The following is a 27566-nucleotide window of genomic DNA, read 5'->3' as shown; positions in this document are numbered from 1 at the left end:
GGGGACCCACGTGCAAGCTAGGGGCACCTATCGGGGGGCAGTGGTCCCTCGCTGCAGCCTGTTTGCCCCGGCCACATGGGACTGACGGCCGGGCCCTAGGGTGCTGATGGCTGTGTGTGGCTGCGGCACAGCCTGAGACTGTGTAACTGGGGGCCTGTCTGGACTTTTGGTGGTGATTGTTCCTGACACTGCGGGGTGCTGGAAGCTGGCCGTGACCCCCATTGACGCTTCGGCTGACGAGCGCAGCTTTGCCGATCGGGCCGCCTGGGTGGCAGCTGGTCTCCTGGAGAAGGAGAAGGGGGCTATGGTGATGCCCCACTGAGGCTCCTGACTGGGCCCCGCAGCAGAAGAGGATACAGACTGAGGCTAGAGCCCACCTGGATGATTTTTGACAAGGGGTGAGTCGAATGTTTGGGCCTCGTTTATCTTTGCGACTCTTCCTTCTTACCCCCTACAGGGCCTAGAGACGGAGCAGCAGGCCTGCGTGGAGGTGACTGCGGGACCCCTTCCCCCCCTCAGTTGGGGTGACGGCATCCTGGAAATTATGGAGTCAGGACACATGAGGCTGGGAGGCAGAAGACCTCTGTTGAACATTACTTGTGAACTGAGCAGGGGGCACTGGGCCCTCATCTTACATCTCAGCAGCCTTTTACAGGAATCCTGGTGTAGGCCCTGAGGACCTGGAGCAGGATCTGTCCCCCCCAGGATTGCTGGCGGTGGGGGTTCCAGCGCTCTATACTGGTTATTAGTGAGACTTCACTGAGTGACTTGGCAGGCACTGTGGGCCTCACACTAGCCTTTTGATCTTGTGGCGTCCTCAAATTCTGAACTGTGAGGGTAGAACTTTATGCAGAGCAGAGATGGGCCTTTTTTTTAACACTGCCTTGCCTTTTTTTGCTCCAGCGAATCCATCCAGTGCTCTCTTGTTCACTTAATATAAGCAAAACAACCAGTGGAGTCCCTCCTCCTCCTTAGAGGGGTGAGGCAGAACAACGAATGCCAGAAGGATGAGCAATGCATGCAGGAAGTGTGATGTTCTGCCTAAAATGAAAGGGAGTCACTACCTTTGTAGGTGTGAGTCCACAGAAACAGCCGGTCTCAGTAGAAAATCATGTATGGTAGAAGGGTCCTGAGACTCGTTCACCAGCCGGTGCTGATGTTTTGGTGACATGAAAGAATATCTTGAGGTTAAGGCGCTGGAGAGAACATATATGCAGATGCTCAAAGTGACCACACATGAGGAAAATAAGAACTACATTTGAATCCCATTGGTGCATAATAAATGGAGACGCGAGAAACATGTTGTAACCCCTTGAGAAAACACACCATGACAGGTGATTTAAACAATGAAAACTGGTCCAGCAATCGTAAAGAGGCCAGAAGAGCCAACAGATACTCATTGACAGTGCCCAAAGCAAGCCCTTGCTGGGCTAGGCACAACAAAAAAACAACAGCTTGGCATTAAGCGGGTCAATCTTCTAGGAAGCACACCAAGCCACAAACTTGTCCCATTGGCAGACAAATACAGATTTGGCAGAGGAATGCCTGGCAGGCCAGAATGAAATCAACCACCTTGGGAGGAAGGTCAAAGACAGTCAACTGCCATAACTCAATCTCCAAGGAGAGGGGTAGAGGTTGTGCAGGCATGGGCGCAGAACCTGTCTTGCTGCTGTGACAGGAGATCCTCACAAAGGGCCAGCCTGATTGGAGACTAGATGCTCATGCCGAGCAGTTCAGCGTACCAAAGCTTTTGTGCCCGGTCCAGGGCCACAAGAATGACTTGATCCAGGTCTGCTTTAGAATTCAGGGCAGGAGAGATATCTGGTGAAATGCATACAGGTGTCCCAAAGTCCACTTTAGGAATGCTTCGTCAGTGAGAGACTGTTTGTAAACTCCAACATGAAAAATTCACTGACATTGTGCATTCTCACAGCTGGCAAAAAGATCAAGTCATTGTTTCCCCATGCACAGAAGCGTCTCTGCACCACCTTCAATTTAACTACCATAGTTAACCTCACTTGACGAATGCTGTACCACTAAACTCTAAGGAGTGGAGTGCTGGGTGAGGAACTCTGGTAACCGGGAAATGGATGGCAGTCTCTGATGACCTGTTGATTGACAGGGGGGCCTGAACAGGTTTTAGACCAGGTCTCCAAAAGTATACCAGTAAAAGCCTTGTTGAAAGGGAGTAGGGGCTTCAGCACCTCAGTTAAGAGATTAGTCTTAACCTTCTGAGTAGTGAGTTGAAGACCAAGGACCTCTGCTGCCCTTTGCACAACAATCGCAAATGAGGCCCTTTCTTCTGTGGCAGGGCCCGGAGGCAAAACCAATCCACTGCTTGTAGAAGTATCTGGACCACTGGCATCCTGAAGACCTTCATACCAATTGTCAACATTATAGGGCTGGGCAAACTCATCCCCAGCATCAAAACCTCTGAATCTGTCCTAAACAATTTGTGCATGACATGAGACCATGCAAGGGGGCAAAGACACTGTTTTGGAATCAGAGGGGTCTCTTAGCTGGAGAAGGGCATGGTCTTTGTCGAGGTTGGAGTGACGTTGTTTCGATGTGGGACAGCACCCTGGGTTGGCTGTCAACCAGCAACAATGGCACTGGCATAGACATCTGTGGATTGTGTTCCGGTGTGGGATGTGGCACTGGAGCAGGAGCCAAGGTCGGTGTAGAACCCGGAATGAATCAGTGTCATAGAGCCACATCATGGTTTCACGAAATTCATCCACTTGCTGCAACATTGCCAAAGGCCCAAGAAATTTGTGTTGCCTCTGGACAAGGATCAGAATTAGCTCCAAAGGGGAATGGCTTTTGGAGAGAAACTGGGAGGCACGATGATGCCCTAGCACCTTCTCATGAGATCTAGAGTGGTCGAGAGGGGCAGAGTCTTACTTGGTCTGTTTATGCTTCTTCTTTGACTTATCTGAGAAGATCTGCTGCACTTTAGTGGTGCAAGTGAGACCTCACCTTGAACCCCGACAGGTCCTGGCAGCAGCGACTCCTCTGCTATGGCAGAGGAGCGTGGCCCCTGCCTCAAAACAGCAAGAAAGGAAAATTAAAATTATAATAAACACGTTTTATTTTTCCTTTCTGCTTTCCTATGGGTCGTGGGGGCAGGGCCTAGGGGGTGACAGGCACTGAGGGGAGTGATAGTTGCACTGCCTTCACTGCGCATGACGGTTGGGCCAGCCATCATAGGCTGCGTTGCTGGGTGGGAGAGAGCAGGCACAGGCTCCCAGTCTTCCTGGGAGCGCAAATGCAGAGTGTTCAAGCCAATACTAAAACTGCTCTAATGACATGAGAGCAGCCTCAGGATTGGCCGCAGGGGAGTCTGTGCCTGTGAGGGGAAGAGGAGCAGAAGAGTGCTACGCAGCCGGCTGCAGGTAAGTTTCTCTTAATTTACTTATTTTTTTTATTTTGCCCTGTTACCAACGACCCTACTCCCCCTCCCCTCCCAGCCTACCCAGCCTGCCACTCCTCCACAACACCGACCTCTACTGGGTCCTGGTGTGGAGTCTTGCATTGTTTTGTGACATAGCTTCACGCCCAATCCCAGATGGTCTTGGAGTGCATCAAGTCACCGTTGCTCCAGGCCCGGTGGTGTGGTCTGACCCCCAGGCACCACAGGCAAACCACATTCAGGTCTGTCACAGGCATCTGTTTGCAACATTCACCACTAGGTGTAAACCATGTACATTTGGGAGGTGAAATTGTCCCTTGCACGCTGTAGAAAATGAGAAACACTTTTTGGAAAAATACCATCTCAAGAAGATGAGGAGTAGCTCTGGATCTGCGTCTGTTGGCGCAGAAAGAAAGCAACTGATTTCAGTGCTCATGGATGGTGCCTATATATGGCCTTGTATGTCACCGCTGGAGGAGAACGACATTGCTGCGGGGCTACAGGACACCACCTACTTAGGGGTACTGCTCAAGATTTTCCATATCCAGTTTGACGCCTGTGGAATATTCAAAAAGCGAGGTTTGTGTGGGTATGAGTCTCTATCAGAAAGCCCATGCAAAATCTAGGTTCTGGATTATGCTCCAACTTCATGGTTTTAACCGCATCCTCTCACATGCATCCCTTCTCTGTCTTGACATGGAACAAAAGAGGTAGTTTAAAATCTTGTGCCTTATGGATGAAGTCTTCCTGTTTAGGGGCACAGTTTACACCTGCAAATCTGTACTGCTCCATCATTCAATATGAGGCCTTGTGCCACAAAAGCATAACACTCAAGATCCCATCATACAACTTTGCCAGGTTTGGAGGATATAAACCAGTGTAGCTCCATCAGTGTCTGCAACATAACAATGCCCCTGGGAACATGTGTTAGGTACTACAAATGTAAAATTAGAAAACCAGTAAGTTCTCTCCTAATGTTGGGGGAATGGCGACATAAAACTATGAAAAATAAGTGAGAAATAAGAGAACCTTAAATCCCAAAAAAAATTCACCAATATAACTCTTCTGTTCCCAAATGGGCTTTCTTGTCTTCATCACTTATGTGCTTAGTAACAGTCGCAGAGCATAAATGCACGTTGCAGACAAGACAACCTTCCCTTTCAGTAATACTGTACAATGAACAACAGCAACCATCACCTGCTAAACAAGTACATGGAGTAGGCCATGCTGGACAAACTCTGCCCATGTCGAACCATCTCATTCTCCTGATCTTCCCATTTCTCAGTCTCCGAATCCACATCGGATGTGAGTAGTCGAAGCTCTAATCCCAATTTTGCTATTTTTCCTTGTTCCTGCAATAGATAATAAAAAGTATCTGATGTTTTAGGTTCTACACACCACCTCAAAAGAATACTGAATTTGAATACAAAATAAAATAAAATGAAATTCTCATTACCTCCCCATCAAGTTTAACGGGTTTTAATGTTTTCAGATTTGCATTATGCTTCTGTAAAAGATACAAAGACTCAATGAGATATTAAATACGCAGAAAGAACAACCATGCCTGAAGAACACATCTATGGTTATGAGGACACTCAACCAAGACTTTTTCCCAAAAAATAACCGGGGGTAAACTACATTAGAAAGCAGGTCTGACAAAAGACTTCTTCATTTTGAATTAGGCAAATTATTTTGTTAATTTTTGTGTTTTGCAAGGTGATTGCGAAGGCAATCGCACAACATAAAAGCACGGGAGTTTCTGCAGTGACAGTGGGGAAAGTGTGGATTTGTGGTGGCTTCTCAGCCTAGGGTAAGATGCACTTCCTTGGAAATCTGAACATTTAACTCAAAGCCCTCTAGAAACAAACTTCAAATACACCAGTCTGGAGTCTAAGAAATACTTTACCTAATAACCTGCCATCTTCTCTCTCTCTCTCTCTCTCTCTCTCTCAGGAGTGGAGAGCAGACTCGGCAATAAATGTTCAACATTTTAACTTGTATGAGGCAGTGGAAAACTCACTGACAGGTCACTGACGGATGAGCTTAATTAAGAGGAGTTAGTCAGCATCTACTTACTCCTTCGTGGGCCCCTTTGGAATGTGCAGATTATATATAGTCTCTGCCTTGTAGTCAGAGGTATTTCGTTTTTGAAAACGTCACTTCCTGATTTCGTAAGAAAGATAATGCTACTTTTATCTAATGTAACGATCAGCAAAACAGTATTCATAATAGCAATACTATAGTTATTGTATCTAGTTTCCAAGTCAGCTTGCAATAGAGAGGTTAACTTTATCTACAAGACATCAATGCAACACACAGCGCAGACTAAAAAGCTGTATCGTGTTTTTGTACGAAACCAAAACACAAATGAAGATATCAGACCTATTATACGTTAACAAATTAAATGCATTTGTCAAATGAGTATTAGAGGAAAGTCACGCTGTCCCTGATGGGAACAGCTTCCCTTTACAAAATGGCATTGCTCCATAATTCTTATGTATGCGCCAGAACTCACGATACTGAGTCCTGGCGGGGTTCTTTTGGGCGGTCAGCACGGCTACTTGGACAACATTGAGGGGCGGCGTAGTACCGCGCACTTTGCTGCAACCACTGCGGGAGCTCTCGCTAATGGCAGACAAAGCAGGGGCAGCGCCTCTGCTATGGAGGAGGAGCGTCGGCCCACCGCCCGCAGAGGCCAATGAAAAATAAAATGAACTTAATGCAGATCATTTTATTTTTTGTCCTGTGGTTGAGTCTTGGGGGGCGGGGCCACAGCATTGCAGCAGGGGAGGAGGAGGAGTGGTGGGCCCTGCTGTCAGTGCACATGAGGGTTTGGCTGGCCTTCTCAGGCTGGCCAAACTCCTTATGCGCACTGACATCTCTCCAACCCAGCAGTATTGCTGGATGGGGAGATCAGCAGGCAAGGGCTCTAAGCTCCCGATGGAGCTCAAAACCAGTGCACTCCACCAAATCCCTACGCTGCCCTCCTGGTGAGAGCCGCGTCAAGATTTACCGCAGGGGAGGCAGGGAGCTTCAGCCTGTGCCAAAAGGAGAAGCCGGGAAAGCAGTGTGGCGAGCGGAAGACCAGAAGGTATGTTTTTAAAAATTATTTTAGCCGTTTTATGCCTCCCCCAAGCCTCCCCCTCGCTGCCCACCCTGCCCTACCACATTTATCTTACGTCAGCCACTTCTGCCGACAAGCACTTAATTGAGCTGAGGGATATCTCTGTATACTCTACAGCAGCGCTCCCCATGCAAACAGTCCCCAATTGAGTTGGGGATTTACCATTGGAAGGAAGCTACAAGATAGTTGGGGTGGGGTATGGGAGGGGAGAACTGATGCTGGAAACTCCTCTGTGGGAATCAAACGCCCTGGTAGATCTAAAGGTTCTGGGGAGCAGACGGCAATGGTATCAAATAGCGATCACTAAACTGGGGGATGTGTGAGGCTCGGAGGACCGTCACTCATTTTAACAGTTGAAGACAGAATATGAGCTGGCAGACAGTCAACACTTCTAGTATGCGCAGATGGAACATGCTCTGGGCCGCTATAAGAAAGAACTGCGAGAAGTGGCAGAAGAAACCCTGCTTGAGTACGGGGTTCTTGCGGCCCCCATACATAAACATGCATTCTCCCTGCTCTACAAAACACTGAAATCTAACAGCCAGTTACCTCTCGATAACCTATGCTCCAAATGGGAGTGCGACTTCGGAAGGATGACGACTGAGGCGCCTGTCGATACCCGAAAGAGGTGGCCATTAAAGTTGGCAACTGCAACAAATAATATTAAATCAGATGTACTACATGAGGACTAGACTGTACCGAATAGGGAGGAGTGACACAGTTACCAGCTTAAGAGGCTCCTGGCAAAGAGGCAACTATTACACACTCTTCGGGAATACCCTAAAATACAAGGTTACTGGCACCGAGTGGGTCTATGCATTTCTGAAGTGTTGGATGACGAAATTGAGGTTCGTGCAAGGGAGGTCACATTTGGAATTTGGGAGGAACAAACAGGGTGTAAGTATGCTAGATTGTTCTGCAATGTGGCGCTCATAGTGGCTACATCACCCGATTATGGGGCAGCAGAGAACGCCCAACAATGGCGGTGTGGAAGACTGGCCTGGACTAGTGTATGTGGGCTGAAACCACTGTATACAAAGCAGGGGGGTGCCCACAGACCTCTGGCAAGGTTTGGGGCCCATGGAATGGAGTTAGAGATTTGGGGTAAGATCAGTGAACAAACGGTTGGGGAGGACCAATGAATTGCGGGTTGGACCAACCCATTAGGAGGTGGGCCATTGGGGCTGATACTGTGCTGTAATACTGAAATTAAGAAGGTGCTATTAGAACAATAACATGTTACCAAAAAATAAAACCTGTAACAATATGGTCCAGGAATATGGACTGGTGTCAATAAGTAAAAGAGTCTATCGATATAGCGAGGGAGTGCCCAAAGAAATTCAGCAAAATATGGAGACAGAGACGATACCACATGAGCCAATACGGGGTGGGGGAGAGGGGGGTGTATGAGCCCTGGCTGCGTTTCAGTGGCCTGGCCGTGCCTGGATTGAATGCGAGGGAAGACCAGATGTGCTTATATGTTAAGGATTTGAGGGGGGCAGGGGGGTGCTGTCAAGTTTCTGTATTAATTGAGTTATTCCCTTACCAGGGAACGGTTAGAAAAAAATCAATGTAAATGTTAAGAAATTTTAAAAAACACACACACACGGTCACTCACAAGTATATGATAAAATCGTGGACTGTGCTTAGAACACTTGCTAAATTATAAATAGTCAGATGTTACACTAAACAAGCACACGCTGTCCTGGCAAAATATCTTTATGTCCTCTGGCAGGCTCAGATGAAATTTAAAAAAAGGTACAATCTGCTGCTCTACATACTAATGACCATTTTGAAAGTCACAAGCTTGTGATAAATGTCCATGCTGCTGGCAGAACAAATTTTAACAGCTGCACGGTCAAACTGTTGCAGCAGTAAACTGGAAAACACAGCATGATTTCTGTTTTTTATTGCTTACAACATAATCATCAAAATCAAAACTCTTACCCCTGGCCTTGGCAATGAAAGGTAGGTTCGCTTCTCGCCTGAGAAGAGGAAAAAATACAATGGGATATCAGTCAAGTTGATTAACTTAAATATACGATGACCTCATTACTCTTATGCAAATCATAACTGAAGATTTAACAGGATCCTAATCCTAAGCAGAGAAATGTACATAAGGGCCACAGCCAAATAAACTGAATCAAGACCGAAGGCAGCTAATGAGGAATCGACATTCTGTTTCCAAGCCACGCCCAGAACACTTTATTATTTACAGGAAATAAGTTCATATTTAAGAGGTCTTTATATTTTTTTTTTTTACTAAACGCGATACTTTCTAACAAATTGTCCAATTTTAGTCGCAGAAAATTCCATAAATGGTGTCTGCATTCTAGTTAATAATGTAGTCATTCAGGGATACTGCCCACCAACAAATGCCATGAGAAATGTACAATGAAGCTGCATAAATTACCATTGTGATCGCCAAATGAAAACTACTGTATTTTCAAATGCTATGTATGTCATCGCTTTAAAAATCAGGCAGTAAAAGTGCAGGATGCTGGCCTATCTGGCCTTGAACTAAAGGAACCAAAAAAAAGAACTCAAATATTATGTTTGATGAATGTCAGGGAAGGGGAAGTCATGCAGTTATGAGATTAAATTCTTGATTATATCTAGAGTGAGCAGGCAATAGGATTATCTGCTGTTTAACAAAGACATATCTTCTCAGCCTCAAGCAATCCAAATCCATCATCATACACAAGGTTACTGCTCTGGTGCATTATCTAAAGATTTCTTGGACTAATCAAGAACTGATGTCCAAATTTAAACATGACAGGAACCAGTCTGTTTCTGGGAATTTTCAGATTCGTTATTTAGAGAGATACCTTCACACAGCTTGTGCTGCAACATAGGGAGCAACAATGCAGAGTCTACCAGAGCATTGCACTACGGCCGGTGCTTAATTTGTGAAAGAAAGATTGCTGGTGCCCCTAGCTTTGCTACGAAGCCGGTGGACAGTAAAATTAAACGTTGGCGTGCCGAATACCAAGGCTGGTAGTCTTTAACCCACTACCAGACCCCCTGCCCCTTTTCATCGCTCTTGCATGTCCCTTTTTTTACAGTTTTGACATCTTTCTCTTCCTCTGTCTTTTCAATTTGTCTGTTTTTTCCTCTCTTTATATTAGTGAATATTTGATGCTGGGAAATAAGTGCCAGACCCCGAAAATAAGTGCAGGTGGCCCCCACCGGCTCAAATTAAGCACTGCCTACAGCATCTCTAAGTTGAGAACAGACATGTCCCATTATACATTTACAAGGCATTTGGAAGGGGAAAAAGCAACACAACCATGGAGGAATTTATTTAATGTCAAACAAATCTCCACACTAGCATGCAGTCTTTACCAGGTGCCCCCTGTAAAATATGCTGTTGCTGTGGTGGGATTTGCTCAGATGGGAAAGCAGATAGTGATGGAAAAATCCCACCTCACGTCATGTATGATGTCATACATAAACATTTAAATAAGATCATTTCATCACTGCTAAATATTGTCAAAACTGGTGACTAAGCATAATAAACGAGATCCACTGTACACAGTGCTTCATTTGTAAAAGAGTGAGTGCCCGAAGCTCTGCTCAGAAGCCTGCGGCCGGTACTATTAAGAGTCGGCATGCTGAGTGTGTAATTTAAATCCACCTCAAGCATCTTTAATCCACTTCCAGACACACTCTGCCCCTTTACTTCACTCTTGCAGCGTCCTGTTATTTTCTTTGTAATGGTTTTATTGTCTTTCTCTTCTACCTTCTTTCGCCTGTATTTGTTTTTCCCCCTCTTGCTCTCCGTCACCGTCTGATGAAGAAAAATAAATGCTGGTCCCCAGAAATCAGTGCCGGTGGCCCCCACTGGCTCAAATTAAGCACTGACTTACACAATTAATGGAAAACGTCACTGTTCCATCAGTAAGGCCAAAAATAATCAGCAATTTGACATTCAAGATGCCTTTCAAAAGTTGATCCAAAAAAGCAAACTTTCAGTGCCAATCGAGGAAATGGGAAATACTAGAACAGACTTTAGACTCTAATGATGCATGATACATGTGCTTACTGTCCCTATTTGTAACATAGATATGCAGAACATCCCAGAGGTCCACAAACCGAATATTATCGCCACTCTATTACACTATATTATAAGAAGTTCTGAGGTCCAAGAGTGTTTCCGAAGAATTTTAAAGTTTTCGGAGAACCCGTTTGTGCTATGCCCGAATGGAATTTCGATTATCAGAACACAAGACCCTCACCCACCAAGGTGGCATGCTTCATCAAAGGCTCTGGCTCCTCACCCAGCCAAATGATAGAATGTGTTGCCAGGTTTGTTTCGCTGTAGGAGTGCTTAAAGGAGATCTGTTTCCAAGTGTCGACTATAGATGATTCTGAAGTTGTATGCATTGAGATGGGATCAAAAATGTAAGCAGTTAAATTACCTGTAGGTAATGAAGGGGTTTTATTGGTTTTTCCAATGGTGAAACTATAAATTGGTGCTAAAAAACAGCGGATGTTGAGGGTGTTAATTTTCTCTCCAAACCATGGGTCAACATGTTGCAGAGAACAAGTAGAAGAAGCGCAAGTTAGGCTCCAACCTGCATCCATTTACCTGTAACCCAGCGCGTCGCTGTCCAGCGAGGCGCGGCCGTGCCTAGGCCAAGGGCAGGTCCGTCTGCGCCCAGAAGAGGCTAGGCCACCCTCTTTGATTTGTGCCTTGAAGGAAGTATCAAATCCTGCTTGCACAAGGTGCATTATTGCAAGAAGGTGAGAAGATTTTATTGCATCCACTGTGACTACTATGAGGAAGCGCAAGGTTGATGGGGGAATTGTTACCACGCGCCCTTCTGTGTCCACTGAACGCATGCTGGAAAGGGTTTTTGGGAATGTCACAAATTAGACTGAACTAACAGAACATAGACTCTCTCTGGACTTTGGGGTGTTACTGGCTCTGCCTGTTAATGTCCATATTTCAGTTAAGCCTTGAGAACAAGACTGTTCAGCAACCTGCAAGTGTCTGTTCGGATAATCGTGCCGGGTTGGATATTATTGAAGAGCCTGTACTCGCTCGGGGCAACCCTTCTGCTGCAGACTGTCTCTGCTACAGCTACTAAGCGCAAAAAAGAACTGGGTAGATGAGGGGCTGTAAGGTGGAAACAGCCTTCTCGGACCTCTTCCAATAACAATACATTATTTTCTTGGATTCAGCCCCCAACGGCTCTTCAATTTCAACCTGAATTCCACTCAATCTCTTTTAAACAATCTACGGCTTCTCAGATTGGTGATTTTTCGTTTTCTGATTCTCCCTCATTAGAATCGGTGTGTGTGAATTTTAGCAATATTCTTGGTGAGAAACTCAAGCCTTTAATTGAGCGCTTGGATCGGCTCGAAGGTCTTCCTAATTGTGTTTCTTCTGCGGCCACTAGTGTTAACGGTAGCAACCCACTAGCATCTCACCTACAGTTTGTGAGTAACCCTATTAATACCCTCTCTGAGTGTAACCAGGAATTCTTTTTTGACTGCTGTGGGCACTAATGGGAGCCCTTTCAATTCTTCGGGTGAGGGTCGGACTGGGGAGAAACCTGCCACGGATACCTTGTGTCAATCAGTTTGCAATCAAGGTGGCTCAGTGGCTACATAAGCACAAACGATTCAATGCCTGGGACCACAACGAAATAATTACGGTGAGGCGGGTTGGCTGGTGTGGTCCCTCAGTGAAAAGGATTACAGGGGACTGCATTGTGGTAAATTTTCAAAGACCTGCTTGTGTTGGTAATATACCCAACAGATAACGAGGTTGTCACTCTCCCTTTGTTTTGTTTTTTATAGACCACTGACAACTTTTTTGCACAGCCCCCCCTTTCAGAAGCCAAAAACCTCTTGTAGTGTTCCTCGTAGTAATATGTTCTCTGCACTCAGTGATTTGGTTTACTGACCAAAACCCATACAGGCACCCACCAGGAAAGATGGACCTGGGGAGCATTTTAGTAATATTACCCCATCATAGAAGTTAAAAATAGGGTGTTGAAATACCCCTTATTTGATGCTTTTATTGGGGATCCATTAAGTCCACTAACCAGGCCCTACTCAGGGGCTTTGGACAGGGCTCGAAGTGATACCATGGATAAGGGTGGTGAGTCCCCTAAAATACTAAGCTGGAATGTAGCCGGTCTTAGATCTAAGATTGAATTGCCGGACTGGTTTCATTTTATTAGGAGTTAAGTTATCATCTTGTTTCAAGAAACATGGGACATACTACCTGTATTTGTGTACGTTTTTCATAGTTACATTGTCCCTGCCATTCCATCACGCAGTGGGCATGCATCAGGGGGGTTGGCGACGCTGGTGAGCACTGCACTAGGTGGGCACGCCAAAACCCTAGAGTATCATGACAACAGCTTTCAGATTTTAGTCAAATCAGTTCTGATCCTGTACATTGTGAATTTTTATAATAATGATTTTAGCGACATTCCCAACACTAAATTTCTCCCATTATTTAAATCCATTTCCGAAATAGCAGATGATCAGGCTTGTTTAGGGCATACGCTGTATCTCTGTCAGGCTGGTGATTTTAATGTGCGACTGCCTACTATTATGAGGATCTCCACTCTGAATCCTGTTCTCTTGTCAGTACTGACCCTCGGAGTGCTGAATTAGTTTCTCTCCTAGCCCACCAGTGGCGGCCGGCAAGGCTAGCAGGTGGTGAGGCGGGAGTTTGGCGTGGGGTGAGTCGCGGGGAGGGGGCAGCTTGAGTGCGCAATATTTTTTTAAAACTAACTTTGCCGCCGGTCCTGCGTCACAAAGCAGCACGAAGAATAAAATGATAATAACACAAAGTTATTATCATTTTATGTTTCGTGCTTTGCACTGCTCAAAAGCAGTGGGGTGACGCTCCTCCGCCATAGCGGAGGAGCCACTGAGCTCCACTTGACTTTGTAAATGTGCTGGCTATTTCGGGCTTGTCCAGCTGTGAGGTCTCTACTTTCAAGGGGCATGGTGGTTCATCAGCAATTGAATGTCTTTGTTTTGCGTAACCTATTAGATCTATTTTTACATGGAATGTTCGTTTCTTCATGTGACAGTGATCATAATGCCATTGAGGCCACATTCTCACTGCGTCTTAAGGGAAAATTCAGGCTGGATATTGGTGATTGTAACTTGCACCTTAGCACCGACAATTTGAGATGGATCTGGAGACTGCGTACCCTGTTCAAACCTTAAAAGAGACAACTGTAGGTAACTTGGAGTTGATAAATCTGTGCTTGGCAGTGGATGGTCAAGGCCTGTGGGTGGTGAAAGCCTTCACCAACCTTTGTGCGGGGATTAGGAAGAATCTCCTGAAACATGCTAAGCCTATATCCGACACACCTAGATGGTTCAACTCCAATTGTTCTGCAGCAAACAGGGCTCTTCGATTGGCATTGGCTTCCAATCCTAGGGATTCTGTCTTATTCGCTCTCCTGCGCAAGCTGTACAAAATAGTTACAGCCAAGCGATGGCAGAAGGTTGTTAAATCACATTGGGAAACGCTACCTCAGGCCTCACAATTGGTCAATAGCAAGTTGTTTTGTGTCTCTGTCGCCAACCTAAAGCGTAATAAAAGACAATCTAGCACCATTTCTTACCACACTGTTAGCAATACCTGTGAGAACATGTTAGTAAAATATATACAGCACCCTTATCCCCAGTTTCCCTTACTATTGATCATGGACTAGTATCTTGCTTTCAGACAACCTTAGAGGAAATTGAGGATGCTGTCATCAAAGTTTGCCTGACAAAGCGCCAGGACCTGATGGGGTTCCCATTAATCTTATTAAAAGTAATACCGCTCTATGGGTTCCATTGCTTAAGTTTTTAATTATCTTGCCAATTCTTCTCTTCCCGATACTTGAGGCACTTCCATAATATTTTTTAGAAAAGGGGATCGTTTACTCCCCGGCTATTATCGGCCAATTTCTGTTAATTGATACCACTGCTAAGATTCCTGGCAAAATTATCTATGACAGGATTATGACTTGGGTGTCAGAGGAGTCTGTTTTATATCACTGCCAATATGGCTTTAGGCACAATGAAGGAATCATTGAGCAGTGTCTTAATTTAAATCTGGTCCTTGGAAAATATACTGTGGCAAAACAGTCTCCCTTTACTTGGCATTTAGAGACCTCTTGTCAGCATTTGTTGCCAAATTATGGCAACTTCTTGTTCCACGAGGTTTGAATATAGTCTCAGTTCATTTTCCTGCTTATCTGCATAAGGACATGAGGGCTTGGGTTCATATTAATATACAGGATGAGGTGTCTGGTGACACTGGTATCCATCGCGGAGTGAGACAGGGATGCGTGTTGGCCCCTCTTTTATTCACTCTTTATATTAATGACTTACAGCCTTATTTAATATGGGCCACCCCTGATTTACCTGTTATAAAAGGCAGACTGCTCCCTATGCTCCTCTATGCGGATGATACAGTACTTACGGCACGCACCGCCAGGGCCTTGAGTCTGCTCATGCATGCTTTTGTTGATTTCATGTCCTCCTTTGATTTCCAGACTAATTTTCTTGTCTTGTGTGTTACTCTCTCGAACATGTCAGTTGGTACACAATGTCTGAGTAGCATTAATAACTTTCCCTATTTGGGCATTACTTTTTTTGCTCAAAAATCTTGGTCTTCTAATATTGCTCTCAGCACTACCAAATTTTCATCAGCTAATGGGCTTGTCCCGATGCTACAAATATATAGATTGTAATGTTTATCCATTGCTTTGTATGGGGCCAAGGTGTGGGGGATTTCTAACTGCTTGGTTATTCAGCGTGAAGAAAATAGGTTTTGTAGATCCCTTTTATCTGTCCATAGCATTTTATTTATCATAAGGAATTTTTTCTTCCCTATATAGCAGATTTGATTACGGTGCATTCAGTCTTGCCGTGGTGAAACCCTGAGGTTGTTTTAACTAAGGAGATAATAAGGGATTGTCTCTCTTTTGTTAAAGAACTATCAATTCCTTGGCTTGCGTTTGTAAAGGATGAACTCAGTAAAATTGGGATGTGATCTATTTTCACTGATCCATTAGCATGCGATGGTGTAAATAAGAACGCTGTTGCCAATGCAATTTATGATTGTGAAGAATCAAGGCGCTTGAGGGATATGGAGGGGAAGACTAGCATGGTTAAATATCTTTATTTGTGGAGATCTGACTGATTATACTGATGGAGATCTATTGATTATATCAGACTGGCCCATACCCGATGGGAAAGTTCTCTGCTCTTTCGCCTTAGATCTGAAACTATGAAATATTTGCTTTGTTTTCCAATGGGCTATGTACAAAATCTTGAATCTAAGCCGAGTCCAAGGGATGATTCATCAGGACAATCTAGGTTTCATTTTATGTTTTTTTTGCAAATGTTATGTTAAGCATACTAGACTGTTTTTTATTCTGTTTTTAAAGAAGTATTGATAGAAAAGTTGCCAATGCAGACCCACTTTTAGATTCATATTGATGCTCACAAAATACAAAGCTGTTCTGCATGTTGGGTCCTTTTTAAAATCTGCTGCTCGTGCACCTAGGTCCATGCTGTGTGGATTCTTTGCTGCTTCACTGATTTTAACGTATATGCTGTCCATGCTGCTATGGTTGTTATTTGCTGATGTTTTATTGTGTATACATTTATGAATGATAGCACGCATCTGAATAACGTTTTATTGATTGAATATACATTTATATTTGCCATTATATTCACTGTGTGCCTTAACTTTATTAACGTGTGAAGCATTTAAATGTATTAATGAAATGTAATCCTTGTAGATTTATATAGGTGTACACTAATGTTCAGTTGAAACATGTAATCATGTACCTTTTATTCATGTTTTACATTTATTGTTATAGGTATACTTGTGGATGTATAATCAGGTATTCGAGTTCATATTAACTGCCGAGTTGATTTAGCTGGACTACAGGTCTCGATTAAAATCCATTCCGCTTTGCCAGCATATTCTTTCCTTTTTTCTCGATGGGTGCATTGTCATGATTTTGTTAGTAAGAGAAAGGCTTATTGTTTGTATTAGGCTGCTGATAGTGAGGTTTGGAGGAATGAACTTGGCAGTGAACGTGGAGAATTAAGGGTTGAAAGAGACCTTCTGTTCATCATGTAACAGGATGGAGAGATGTTCAAGGCTGAGAATTACAGTGCAAGTTTTGATGCAAGGGGAAACTGGGGGGGATGTTGCAGATGCCCTCTTGAGTAACAATTTGGTTGGTTCCTGGTGGCGTGAAAGGAGATAAGGATTTTTCTGAGTCTCCTTTTTCTTTTAAATGGTGTTCTCACAATTAGAGAAAGCAGATTCCCTTTAGATTTAGAGAGGTACAGACCTCTCTGCTTACCTTTTTATAACGAGAGTGAAGCTTTATGCTGAACACTTATTTCCTTCTTTCAAGACTTCTACAGAATTCTATATCATGCTGACGCCTTTTATGCTCCTTATGAAGTGATCCTTGGTTGATGATCTTATATGTGATCTATGCTATGAGAGCATAAAACAATTCTCCTTGGTGGAGGACAAGGCAAGCTTTTCAAATAGATCTCATGCTTGGATGACTTTGAACTCCTCCAAATCACTTGCCCCACAAACATTCTTAACCAGGGATTCCCCAAAGCTATAAAAATGAACTTTCTAAGACATAGACTGGGGATATTTCCGTGCGCTCCTCATCTTCCACCATGGCTGAGGACAACAGCTCCAGACACGTGCAGGTTGTGTAACACTAAGCAAGGAGACATTCTACATCTAATATGTTCATGCAAGGAACTGCATCAAGAATGACAACAGTTCCTAAAAGAACCCCTTAAGCAGAAAGGCACCCGCACCAGGAGGTAAGCAGTGCTGGCCTGCCTAAACCCGGAGAATACACAATTGATCTGCAGATTGGTAAAATTCCTGATGCTGGCCAAACAAAAAATGCCCAAAATTCTGAAAATTTGAAATATTAAGCATAAAGCTCTGACGCTGTATGACACCCTGTAGATGGGAAGAGGTCTTTGCTCAGAACACACCAAGGACGGTCCATCTGCACTTTAGCGAAAAAGCTCGCAACAAGTCCAGATAATTTGATCGACATACACAATATGACATTGACCCAAAGATCTTGGGGCAAACCTGGCTGGAGGAAAATATATAAATAAATAACTAAATTTGTGACGGCACCGCACTTTGCACTGTGAATTAATGACATTCACTAATCTTTTTTTCTTTTTTAACTCAAATTTTTAAACTGTACAGTATTTTTCTACCTTGGGTTTTAAAGATTTTACTTGAAGATATTCTCCTATAACATAGTGCTGAAAAAAGGTGATAATGGCTGATGAAATCATACTGAATATTTGTCTATATTTCTTCTTTTAAAATGTTAATATTGCAATGGTTTTTGTTAACTATGCAAAATAAAGAAACTGTGACTATGCTATGGGAGAAGGAAAGACTCTTTATGAAACACCTGTTTGCATTAATTTGTTTCTTTTTTGTTGTGACTATCTGCTAAATTGCTGCATCTCTTGAACTTATATTTGCTTCACAAGCTAGAAATGTATTGTTGATGTCCCTCCCCTTACAGTCTTCAAGTCAACCAACAAAGGTCTATACGAACCCTGACGCCCGTTACATATTGTTTGGGGTCAAGGGCAACAAGGTTTTATGTGTACTTTGTCATTGGGACAAGTAGGCCCAACCCCCTGCAGCACAAATCCTTTAGCTGCCAGTTTGCAGTACCACATTATGGATGAGGGAAGGGCACTGTCTGCAGTTAAAGTAATATTTGTGTCCCTATATTAATGCTGTTCAAGCTTGTATTTAAGATTCATTAATTGAAAGCCTTTATTATTAGGGTGAGCGCTCTAAGTAAATTTAGTAAGCTCTGACTGCCCTACTGACAGTGGTTCCAAAATAAAAAAGTGTGCACACGTTTTCAAAGTTTAGCACTATGAGGCCATGTATAATGCTCCCAGAATGCTCTCTGATCTGATGCAAATATTTGCAGAAGCTTGAAAGCAAGATTGATGATTCTTTGCTTTCAAAATAAAATGTTCATAAAAAAATGAAAGCAGGAAAAAACATTTTTTGCTTAACTACTGTAAAATTTCAGGTACCATTTCTTTGCAGCATCATTTAGTAACATGTGTTGATACATACTAGTATTTCCCAAAAATATTCATAATGGAAATTCAGAGTCACCAGTTTCAATAAGATTATGGGAAACAAAAATAAACAAGCATTTGCAAAGCCAGTAGGTCTGAAACTGGTGGTCAGCTTTTTAGTTTTGTCAATGTGTGACTTGTTCTGGCATGTTTTTTATAAAATCGAGCTGCTGTGCCCTCACCATTATAACAAACATTGGCAAAAGCAGAAATTGGTTTTGGTCTCAAAAAGCACACACTCCCTCAGTCGTTAATGAGACTGAACAAAACTACTTTGTGTGCCGATATGCTCCTTGTGAAAGAGCAGAATGCTGTCACTCACAGAGAAGCCAGCCGATACACAGAGAGAGAGAGAGAGAGAGAGAATTTTAATAAACGCAAAAGGTCATGGTCAACACCAGACCAAATTCGGGGCCCAGTTATTAAAGAAAGTCTCAAAAGTGCGCCCATGGTATATGTCCTTTCATTAAGTGCAACCATACAGCTTTTGTAAATTGCCAAGAATTTGCAGAAGTAGGACAAGACATAGTACTCCTAGAAAATATTTATGAACTGCATTTTAGCATGAGCAAATATGCATGTGTAGATTTGCTCATGCGAAAATCGGAATGTTTGCAAGTTCACTTCCCCTCCAACCACTTTTTTCCCGAACTCTGGAAGAAAGTTTACATCTGCCATTGTCACATTTCTCAGTATGGGAAAAGATTAGAGAAGAGTTGTTGAAAACACTTAAAACGTGTAGTTAGTAGGTTTGCACAGACTCAAAAGGGCATTCTAACCCTGAAACTATGCTTACCACTACCTTCAGCCCCAGTATGTAGATCTGCAGAAACGTGGCGGGGATTGCAAGTATTCAAACACTACTATGGTGTGAGCCCTGGCTATATCAGCTCTTATATAATGAGATTGCTGCCATTATTTGTCGCTGCACTACATGGCACCAAAGGGACAAGTAGATTTTGTTACAGAACAAGTAGATTGGTGAAGCAACCTGCCCCATGAACATGTAGATATTTTATTAAATTCCACACCCTTTACTAAAAGATTGCAGTGCAAGTACCAGGGCTCTGTCAGATGGTAGCACATAGGATGGTTGGTTACTGAAGCAAAGGGAACTAGAATACCCGTGTAGAAATTCTAGATTTTCCCAAACCAAGGCCTTGCCCTTAAAGCCCATTTCTCGATTTGGAGGATCAGCGGAGTTCAAGCGGTTCGGAAAATAGTTTAACAGCGGAGGAGTTAGTATTATTAGGGTTGCGCACTGTAATTGTGTCAAGCTTGCGGTATATCGTTAAGATTGTGATGATGTTTTAGTTTATAGATGCATAGCTGCCAAGGTTTCAGATTGCTTTGTGTGACATTTCAATCATTTCAGTGTAATTATGAGGGACATTCAACTACTATGAGTGATACTCTCTCGCACGGTATATTGTCACCCACACTTATTAGTAGCATGCCATGTAGCAAATGCCATAATACCCTCCTGGCCTATAGGGGACGTTTTGCGGTACAGACAGTAAATACAGAGAATTGAAGGATAAAGCAGCCTATTTCTAGGACTTTCACATGCAAGTGCTCACATCCACTGAGAAAACAAACTGTTCCTCTACATCAGGAGCTGTCAGTACCAAGTGAGAAACTTTGGAAGCGGATGTTTCTATTTGAGAGCGCCCTCGGAACACACAATCAGCTTGACTCAAGCGTTCTGCTCCAGGCATTATCATACACGTTTGCACGCAGAATGCTTGTGCCTTATCAGAAAGAAAAGTGCGGCTGTGTCGGCGGTTTGCGAACAACCTACAAACATGTAGCTCAGGGATTTCTTGCCAGCGGAGCATACAGTCAACCACATGAAGCTAATATAAATACAGTGAGCCAGGCTCCCACTACCAACATATGCATTGGCAGAATCGATTATATATATATATATATAAAAACAAAACAGTATAATACAGTGCGTAAGAGCCATTGAAAAGTTGACATAATGTAGCTTTGCTAACTAATACTAATATAAACACTACAATGATACCACAATGAAAGTACAACTTTACGAACTAGAAATCCGAAAGGTCAATCCAACAAGTGGGGCAGAGGTATGCCCCTCCGCCCCCTTAGGGGCTGCCCTAACTGTCAATAGTAGTCACCTTATTAGTGACAGTGGGACCCAGTTTCTTCAGGCCACACGCCCCGGGGGATGCTGTAGGAAGAGCAACAGGCTATGCAGCAGCGCAGTGGCCCAGTTGCTCCTGGGGAGGAGCAAGCTCATTCCGGCAGGAGCAGGAAGAAACGGCGACGGCAACCAGCACTACCGAAGGAAGAATACAGGACGAGGAGGAGGTGGTAAAACTCAGAGCAATACCCCGCACATGCTCTCTGCCAACGCGCCAACTAAATGCCACATCCTCTACAACTCCTTTTAGCAGTGCTGCTCTGGTGTAGCGGTACACTTGCATGGGTTTTAGAAGTACTAAAACTGTCCTTCTGTAATGTAACTGGTGCTCATGGAAAAGCGCTCCAATATCTACGGGTCGAGTTTGGGCTATATAAAACTGCAAACAAACAAAAGTACTGCTGCGAGCCCCAAGCCTGCGGGAGCAGCGGGCGCACGCCATGGTGTGCTGCCAGCTGAGGCACTATGCATATGCGTGACAATACATTTCGGTGTGGTGATGTTGTTATCAGTCTGGACATCGATCCTGGGATAAATGTCAATACACTATGTAGTAATTAATCTGCTAGGTTTTGTGTTGTCAATTGTGAGGTACATTCAGCTGCACAATTGAGATAGAGACATATACGTTTGTGTGAGAGCAAGTTGTGATTGGTGTGATTGGTCCTATTGTGCAAAGGAGAAACCACATTAATTGGAGTGATTCCCCACTGTTTGAGGTTTCACTCAAGTGTGTGTTTGAGAAGGTCGAAAAGTGTCACTCCGGACCATTTCTTGTGTGATTGAATACTTTAAATTCTTTAGTAGAGCAGGCAAAAAGTTATTTGTTGAAATTGCTTAGTGTTTTGTTCTATGCGTTCTTAGTGTTGGAAAAGGATATGCCCCTAAAAATTGTAAAGGAGGGTGAACCTCGAGGAGTGAGAAGCACATCATAAAGTGCCACGCTGGGATTGGACGGTTGGTGGTTAGTGCAGCACTATTATTGATTGATTACATCATAGAAAGCCGCGCTGATATTGTTTGTTGATACCGAATGAGAACTGGGGTTAAAGAAATTATTTCCTTGTTTAAACAAAAATTCTATCTGTGATTGTTGATATTATTGCAGAAAAATGAAAAGTTTCAGGACTATCTGAGATTTGTTTATGGAAGATGTGAAAGGTCCTGTTCGAGAAGGAGAAGAGATGCCGCCAGAAGGCATGGCAGGTCATTAACTGGCTATAAGTGTAGAGGCCTACATTTGGATCTTGCTGAAAATGGCATAAGATTACTGACAAAAGGTGCCCTTTAGAGTAACGGTTTGGTTGGTTTAAGTGGTGTGAAAAGAGATAAGGACGTTTCTGAATCACCTGTTACTTTTAATTGGTGTTCTCACAGTTCGAGAAGGCAGATTCTCTTTGCACTTAGAGCGGTACAGACCTCGTTGCTTAAATTTTTCTTGCGAGTGTGAAGATTTATACTAAACACTTATTTCCTTTTTTCAAGACTTCTACAGAAGTCTATATCAAGCTGACACCTTTTGTGCTCCCTAAATAGAGAACCTTGATAGATGATCTTATATTTGATCTTTGTTTAGAAGAGAGAAGGGAAGTTTGTTTGCTTCTTTAATTTGTTTCTTTATTGTTGTGGCTGTCACAATTCAGTGTGTCATTTTATTACAGCTCAATCTACTGAGATATTTCAGTTTTTCTGCTGTATTGCTGTATCTCTCAAACTAATATTTGATTTGCTTTTATACTGGATAAATAGTTTAAAATAAAATCTTTGGCGATTCCTGGTCCTTATTGTAGAGTTACATTGGCTTCACAAGCTAGAAATATATTGTTGATTTCTTCTCGCTTACTGTGCTTCAAGTCAAGCAACAAAAGTCCATACGACCAATGGGGGGGAAATCTTTGACGAAGTTACTAAAAGATTGCGCACTGTAAAAAGTAATGGATGGAAACAAATGTATGTAAACTACTGTTAGTCAGTAAGGGCAGCAATATTCCACTATTTTTTAGCTTGCCTGTGTCATTATAGGCAGGGACTAACCACATGCAAATCGGTAGCAGAGGTAAACTAATAAACAATGGATGCTACTCCTCACTGAAGTGCTTTGTGTGATGCAATAAATATATTATAAGCACATCCCCTACATATTGCTCTTCTGTGCTGCATATAGCTGTCAACGTCAAAGTGAAATAAGATGACCACTTAAAAGGCCATACTCTGAACTGGAATTATAAATCTCGAGACCTCTCATGGTTGTTAATTCTCATTTGTTATGGTGTATGTTAAACTGTGCTTTGACATCTTTTTGTATGAGTCATGTAAGTATTGCTGATGAAAATGGATTCCATAGACAACAAACGAGTATGATTGTGCCTGCATTTGCAACAGGTCGAACCAAGAGTAGACTCTCACTGCTGAGAATGTGAAAACTTTATTAACATCAACGCAATGGAAATGAGGTAATGGAGATGTATTTCACATACCACTACCACTTGCTATGTCTATTCGCATAGAGGCCTTCATGGATTCTGCTACATCTCATTGTGTAATAACTTTTGTGCAATGCAATGCAATGCATACTATGGTTAATATATTCCATGCTTCAGAAAAAACCAATTAAAGCAATAACATAAACACATTACAGCATTGATAATAAATCAGATTTGTAGATCTCGCCAGAGCGTGAGAGGAGTCCAGATTTTCATGCCCCTTTCACGTCGCCTTCTGCCTTTCCACTTATATATAGCTATCTCGATATTATGCACCGCTAAAAGCCTAGCTAGCCACTGTTGAAAAATGGGTGGTAGCGGGTCTAGCCAAGCCGAGGCTAGACATAGCCGCCAAACGGCCATAGCAACAAATATAAAATCGTGACCGTTCTCAAGATTATCTGAATCTTCCACCCCAAGTACCATTGCCTCTGGTGACAAGACAACCTTTCTGTGAAGAACAGAAGTTAAGAACCTCTCTATATCTTGTATCAGAGGTATTAACACTGGGCAAGAGGCAAAGATATGGATGGAGTCTGCTTTAAATAGGTTGCATCTCGGGCAGCAAGTCCCATTACCGGTTCCCCATTTTGCAATCTTATCAGGTGTATAATAGAGAAAAAAACAGGTTTTATAAAATTGTGCCTGGAGTTTGGTAGAAATAAGAATGGTTTGAGCTAGCTGATAGGAGTATAAAAATCCTTCTTTAGAAACCTCGAGTTTACTTTGCCACCTCATTGCCATTTTATCTAGATCATCAGGGAACATGTCCAACAATGACACATAAACTCCACCTATCGAATGTTTCTTAGAATGTATAATTCTCTCTACTACAATAGATTCTTCCCAGAGAGTTCTTACTCCAGATTTGTGAGTTAGGAAGTCCCTAATCTGGAGATATTTAAAAAAATCCCGCCAGTCTAAACCAAATTCTCCCTTCAAAACATCAAAAGATTTAATCCCCTGATTAGTATAAAAATCCCCTAATTGTGTTATTCCTAAATTATACCATTTATTAACGCAGTTATCTTTAAAGATTGTTGGTGGAAGAATTGGGTTATTTAGTACCGGAGTGTAATATGAGAATCGTCCTATTCCTAGCACTTTTTTTTACAGCCTTCCATACCTTAAAACAACTATAAAGAGTCTTAAATTTGACCTTTTTGTGGTAACTGTCGTGTATGTGCCTCCAAAAATAGCCATAGCAGGAATTCCCCACCAATAGCTGAAAGAATGAGGCGGTATGTACCTCTGTGTTATTCCCCCCTTGCAATAATTCCTTACTGTAGAATAGTACACATGACCAGTAATATCTCCTTAAGTTGGGAAGTGCTAACCCACCTCTGTCCTTAGGAAGGGTAAGATATTTATATGCCCGACGGGGTTGAGCGTATGACCATATAAATCTAGAAAAAGTACGTTCCATTACTGTAAACCAATGGTTAGAAAACTCTAGGCAAACTTCCCTAAATAAATATAATATCTTGGGAAAGTACACCATTTTAATTGCATTTGGTCTTCCGATAATGGACAGGTGGAGATTGTCTAACCGTCGTAGATCCTTTTGTATCATATTCAGCATTGGCTTAAGATTTATGTCCACAACTTCCTCTAATTTGGAAGAAATTGTGACACCCAGGTATGTCGCTCCCTTCACCACCCTAGGATCATCCATCACAATTTTTTGATTTAAAACAATTTGTGTCTTTCCTTGATTTAGCGCGTAGCCAGAGACCAGCCCAAATTTCCTGGCCTCGGCCTCAATGGTCAGCATTGCTACTATGGGGTCTGCAGTAACTATAGCAATATCATCAGCGTATGCTAATGTTTTTGTTGCATACCCCTGTGATATAATGGGGGTTATATGATTGTTTTTCTCCAAATAGCGAATAAAAGAATCTATATATATTGCAAAGAGCAATGGCGAACAAGGGCATCCCTGGCGAGTTCCCCTGGAGACGGCGATTTCCTTAGTTAGGCTTCCATTGACAGATACAACAGCCCTAGGATTATTATACATTTTTTGTATCGCCTGAATAAACTTGATTCGAAATCCCATCATCGCCATTGCTTTCCAGAGAAACTGCCAGGAGACCCTATCAAAGGCCTTCTCTGCATCCAGAAGGATCAGGGCCATAGGGTCTCCTGTAGTTTCTGTTTCGTCAAAAAGTGTAATAACCCTCTGGATATGATTAATCATTGACCTTCCAGGAACAAAACCGTGCTGGCTTTTGACGATAACATTATGTATTATGGGTGCAATTCGGTTTGCCAAGATTTTGGAGTATATTTTAGAGTCAGCATTTATAAGGGTTATTGGACGATATGATCCTAAATGTTCTGGGGGTTTCCCCTTTTTGGCGAAAATCACAATTTTAGCCCTGGACCAGGAACTGGGAGGTTCCCCCCCGGAGAAAATATAAATATTCGAATCCCTAAATAGGTGTTTAATTTCGTCTATAAATGTGCCATAGAACTCCGAAGGGATACTGTCCAGACCTGTTGCCTTTCCTTTAGGGAGGCTCTTGACTGCGGTCAATACCTCTTCCATGTTCGGAGTTTCCTCTAGAGCCAGCTGTGTGTTTACCTCAAGCTTTACGACTTCACAATTCTCTAAGTGCCTTTCTATTTCTGTGGCGTCTCCATTGCCGTTGTCTGTATATAGTTCTTTATAAAACCTCCAAAATGCTTGCTTAATCAGCTCTGGGTCTTTTTACTGGCCTTCCACTGGGTCTACAATCTCCCTTATTAGATTAGCATTGACCTGTTGTCACAATCGCATCGCCAATTGATGGCCCACTTGCTCATTGACTTCAAATATTAATTATTTTCGTGCCGTGGCATTCCGGATTGCCTTATCTGAAAACATATTAGTGATTGCTGCCTTGGCAACTGCTACTTGGTCTAAGGTACTAGAGATATCCCCAGTTGTGTCTATATTGCTAGTGACACTAATGAGTCCTACTTCTGCTAACATAAGCTCATCCTGCAGCCTCCGTAACTCCTCTTTCTCTCGTCGGTTTGCTCTGAGTGAATATGACATAGTCTCACCCCGAACCCCTGCTTTCAACGTATCCCAAACAACCTCTATTGATGTACTATTAATGTTTTCTGCTAGGAACTTGGGTATCCAGTCTTTCATGTGGATACAATACTGAGGGTCGTTCAGTAATGCTTTTTCAAATGACCACAGAGTAGGCTCTGATTTAGCTAGCCTAATACTCAGTGTGCAGAAAAGGGGGTTGTGGTCAGATAGTACCCGGGGCAATTTAACAGTTTGGGAATTTCTGATTAGTGAATTTGAGAGTAAAATATAGTCGATTCTGGCATGCGTGCGGTGTGGATTTGAATAAAAGGTATAGCCAAGGTCACCGGTGTTAATATTTGAAGTCTGCCAGCTATCCACAAGTCCATGTACAAGACACAGATCTTTAAGAGAGCGGAATACTTTAGGTTTACGTCCTTTATAGACCCAGTCATCATTTAAGGACCAGTTGATCGGGAGGTTTATATTGAAGTCCCCACAGACCAAAACCGGAAGAGGCCAGTGTGATAGTTCGTTAGAGACCTCATCGAAAACCCCGGGGTCATCTGTATTGCTCCCATAAATAGCACAAATTGTCATTTTTTGCCCTGTTTGATAACTGCATTCGGTGATAGCCCAACGGCCAAACTTATCAGTTTTAGAATTGTTAAACACCAATCCACTCCCTTTAGCCAGAATAGCAACCCCCCGAATTTTAACACCTTGTGAAGTAGCACACACCAGTTTATACCCTAGTGTATTTAACAGCTGGCTCTGGGACCCTTCAATATGCGTCTCCTGCATGCATACAACATTAGCTCCCCAGTTTTGTAGCCGAATTGCAATCATTTGCCTTTCTTAAGATCGTTCAGACCACAAATATTCAGAGATAATATTTTTATCCCAGCCATGCTACTAATAAAAAAGTGCCATATTTTATATCCCAGACGTTCTGGCTTCCTGTGATCCCTGTAAGTATTTCCCTATTCCTTTTTGACATAGATTTGCTACCCTTTATGTCTAACCTGTCCGACCTTCCCGCCTCCCCCCCCCCACCACCTTTGAAGGTTACCTGGGCCTGTCTGGACCAGGGGTGCGACATCTGCGCAAGCGGGCCCTGCGAACTAGGCTAGTTTAGTATAAATAATATGCTTATCTTTTATAGTTGACCCAAAGCCTACATTTTCTAA

At 43.0% G+C, this 27566-nt stretch overlaps 1 protein-coding gene across 1 annotated transcript in view; it reads right to left on the bottom strand.

Annotated features, from left to right (window-relative positions):
* Positions 1-27566, bottom strand: part of CTNNAL1 (catenin alpha like 1) — an 862216-nt gene that overhangs the window by 51491 nt on the left and 783159 nt on the right. Inside the window, exons 12-14 of the mRNA XM_085606809.1 lie at positions 8484-8521; positions 4869-4919; positions 4610-4764 (exon numbers count right to left, since the gene is read on the bottom strand). Of these exons, the coding sequence (XP_085462935.1) occupies positions 4610-4764; positions 4869-4919; positions 8484-8521 (244 nt within the window). The remainder of the gene's footprint in view (positions 1-4609; positions 4765-4868; positions 4920-8483; positions 8522-27566) is intronic.

This window comes from Triturus cristatus, chromosome 5_2 (genome assembly GCF_964204655.1).
Source record: "Triturus cristatus chromosome 5_2, aTriCri1.1, whole genome shotgun sequence".
NCBI lineage: Eukaryota > Metazoa > Chordata > Amphibia > Caudata > Salamandridae > Triturus > Triturus cristatus.
The sequence above is the reverse complement of the archived record's forward strand: the minus strand, read 5'-3'. Positions and strand labels throughout refer to the sequence as shown.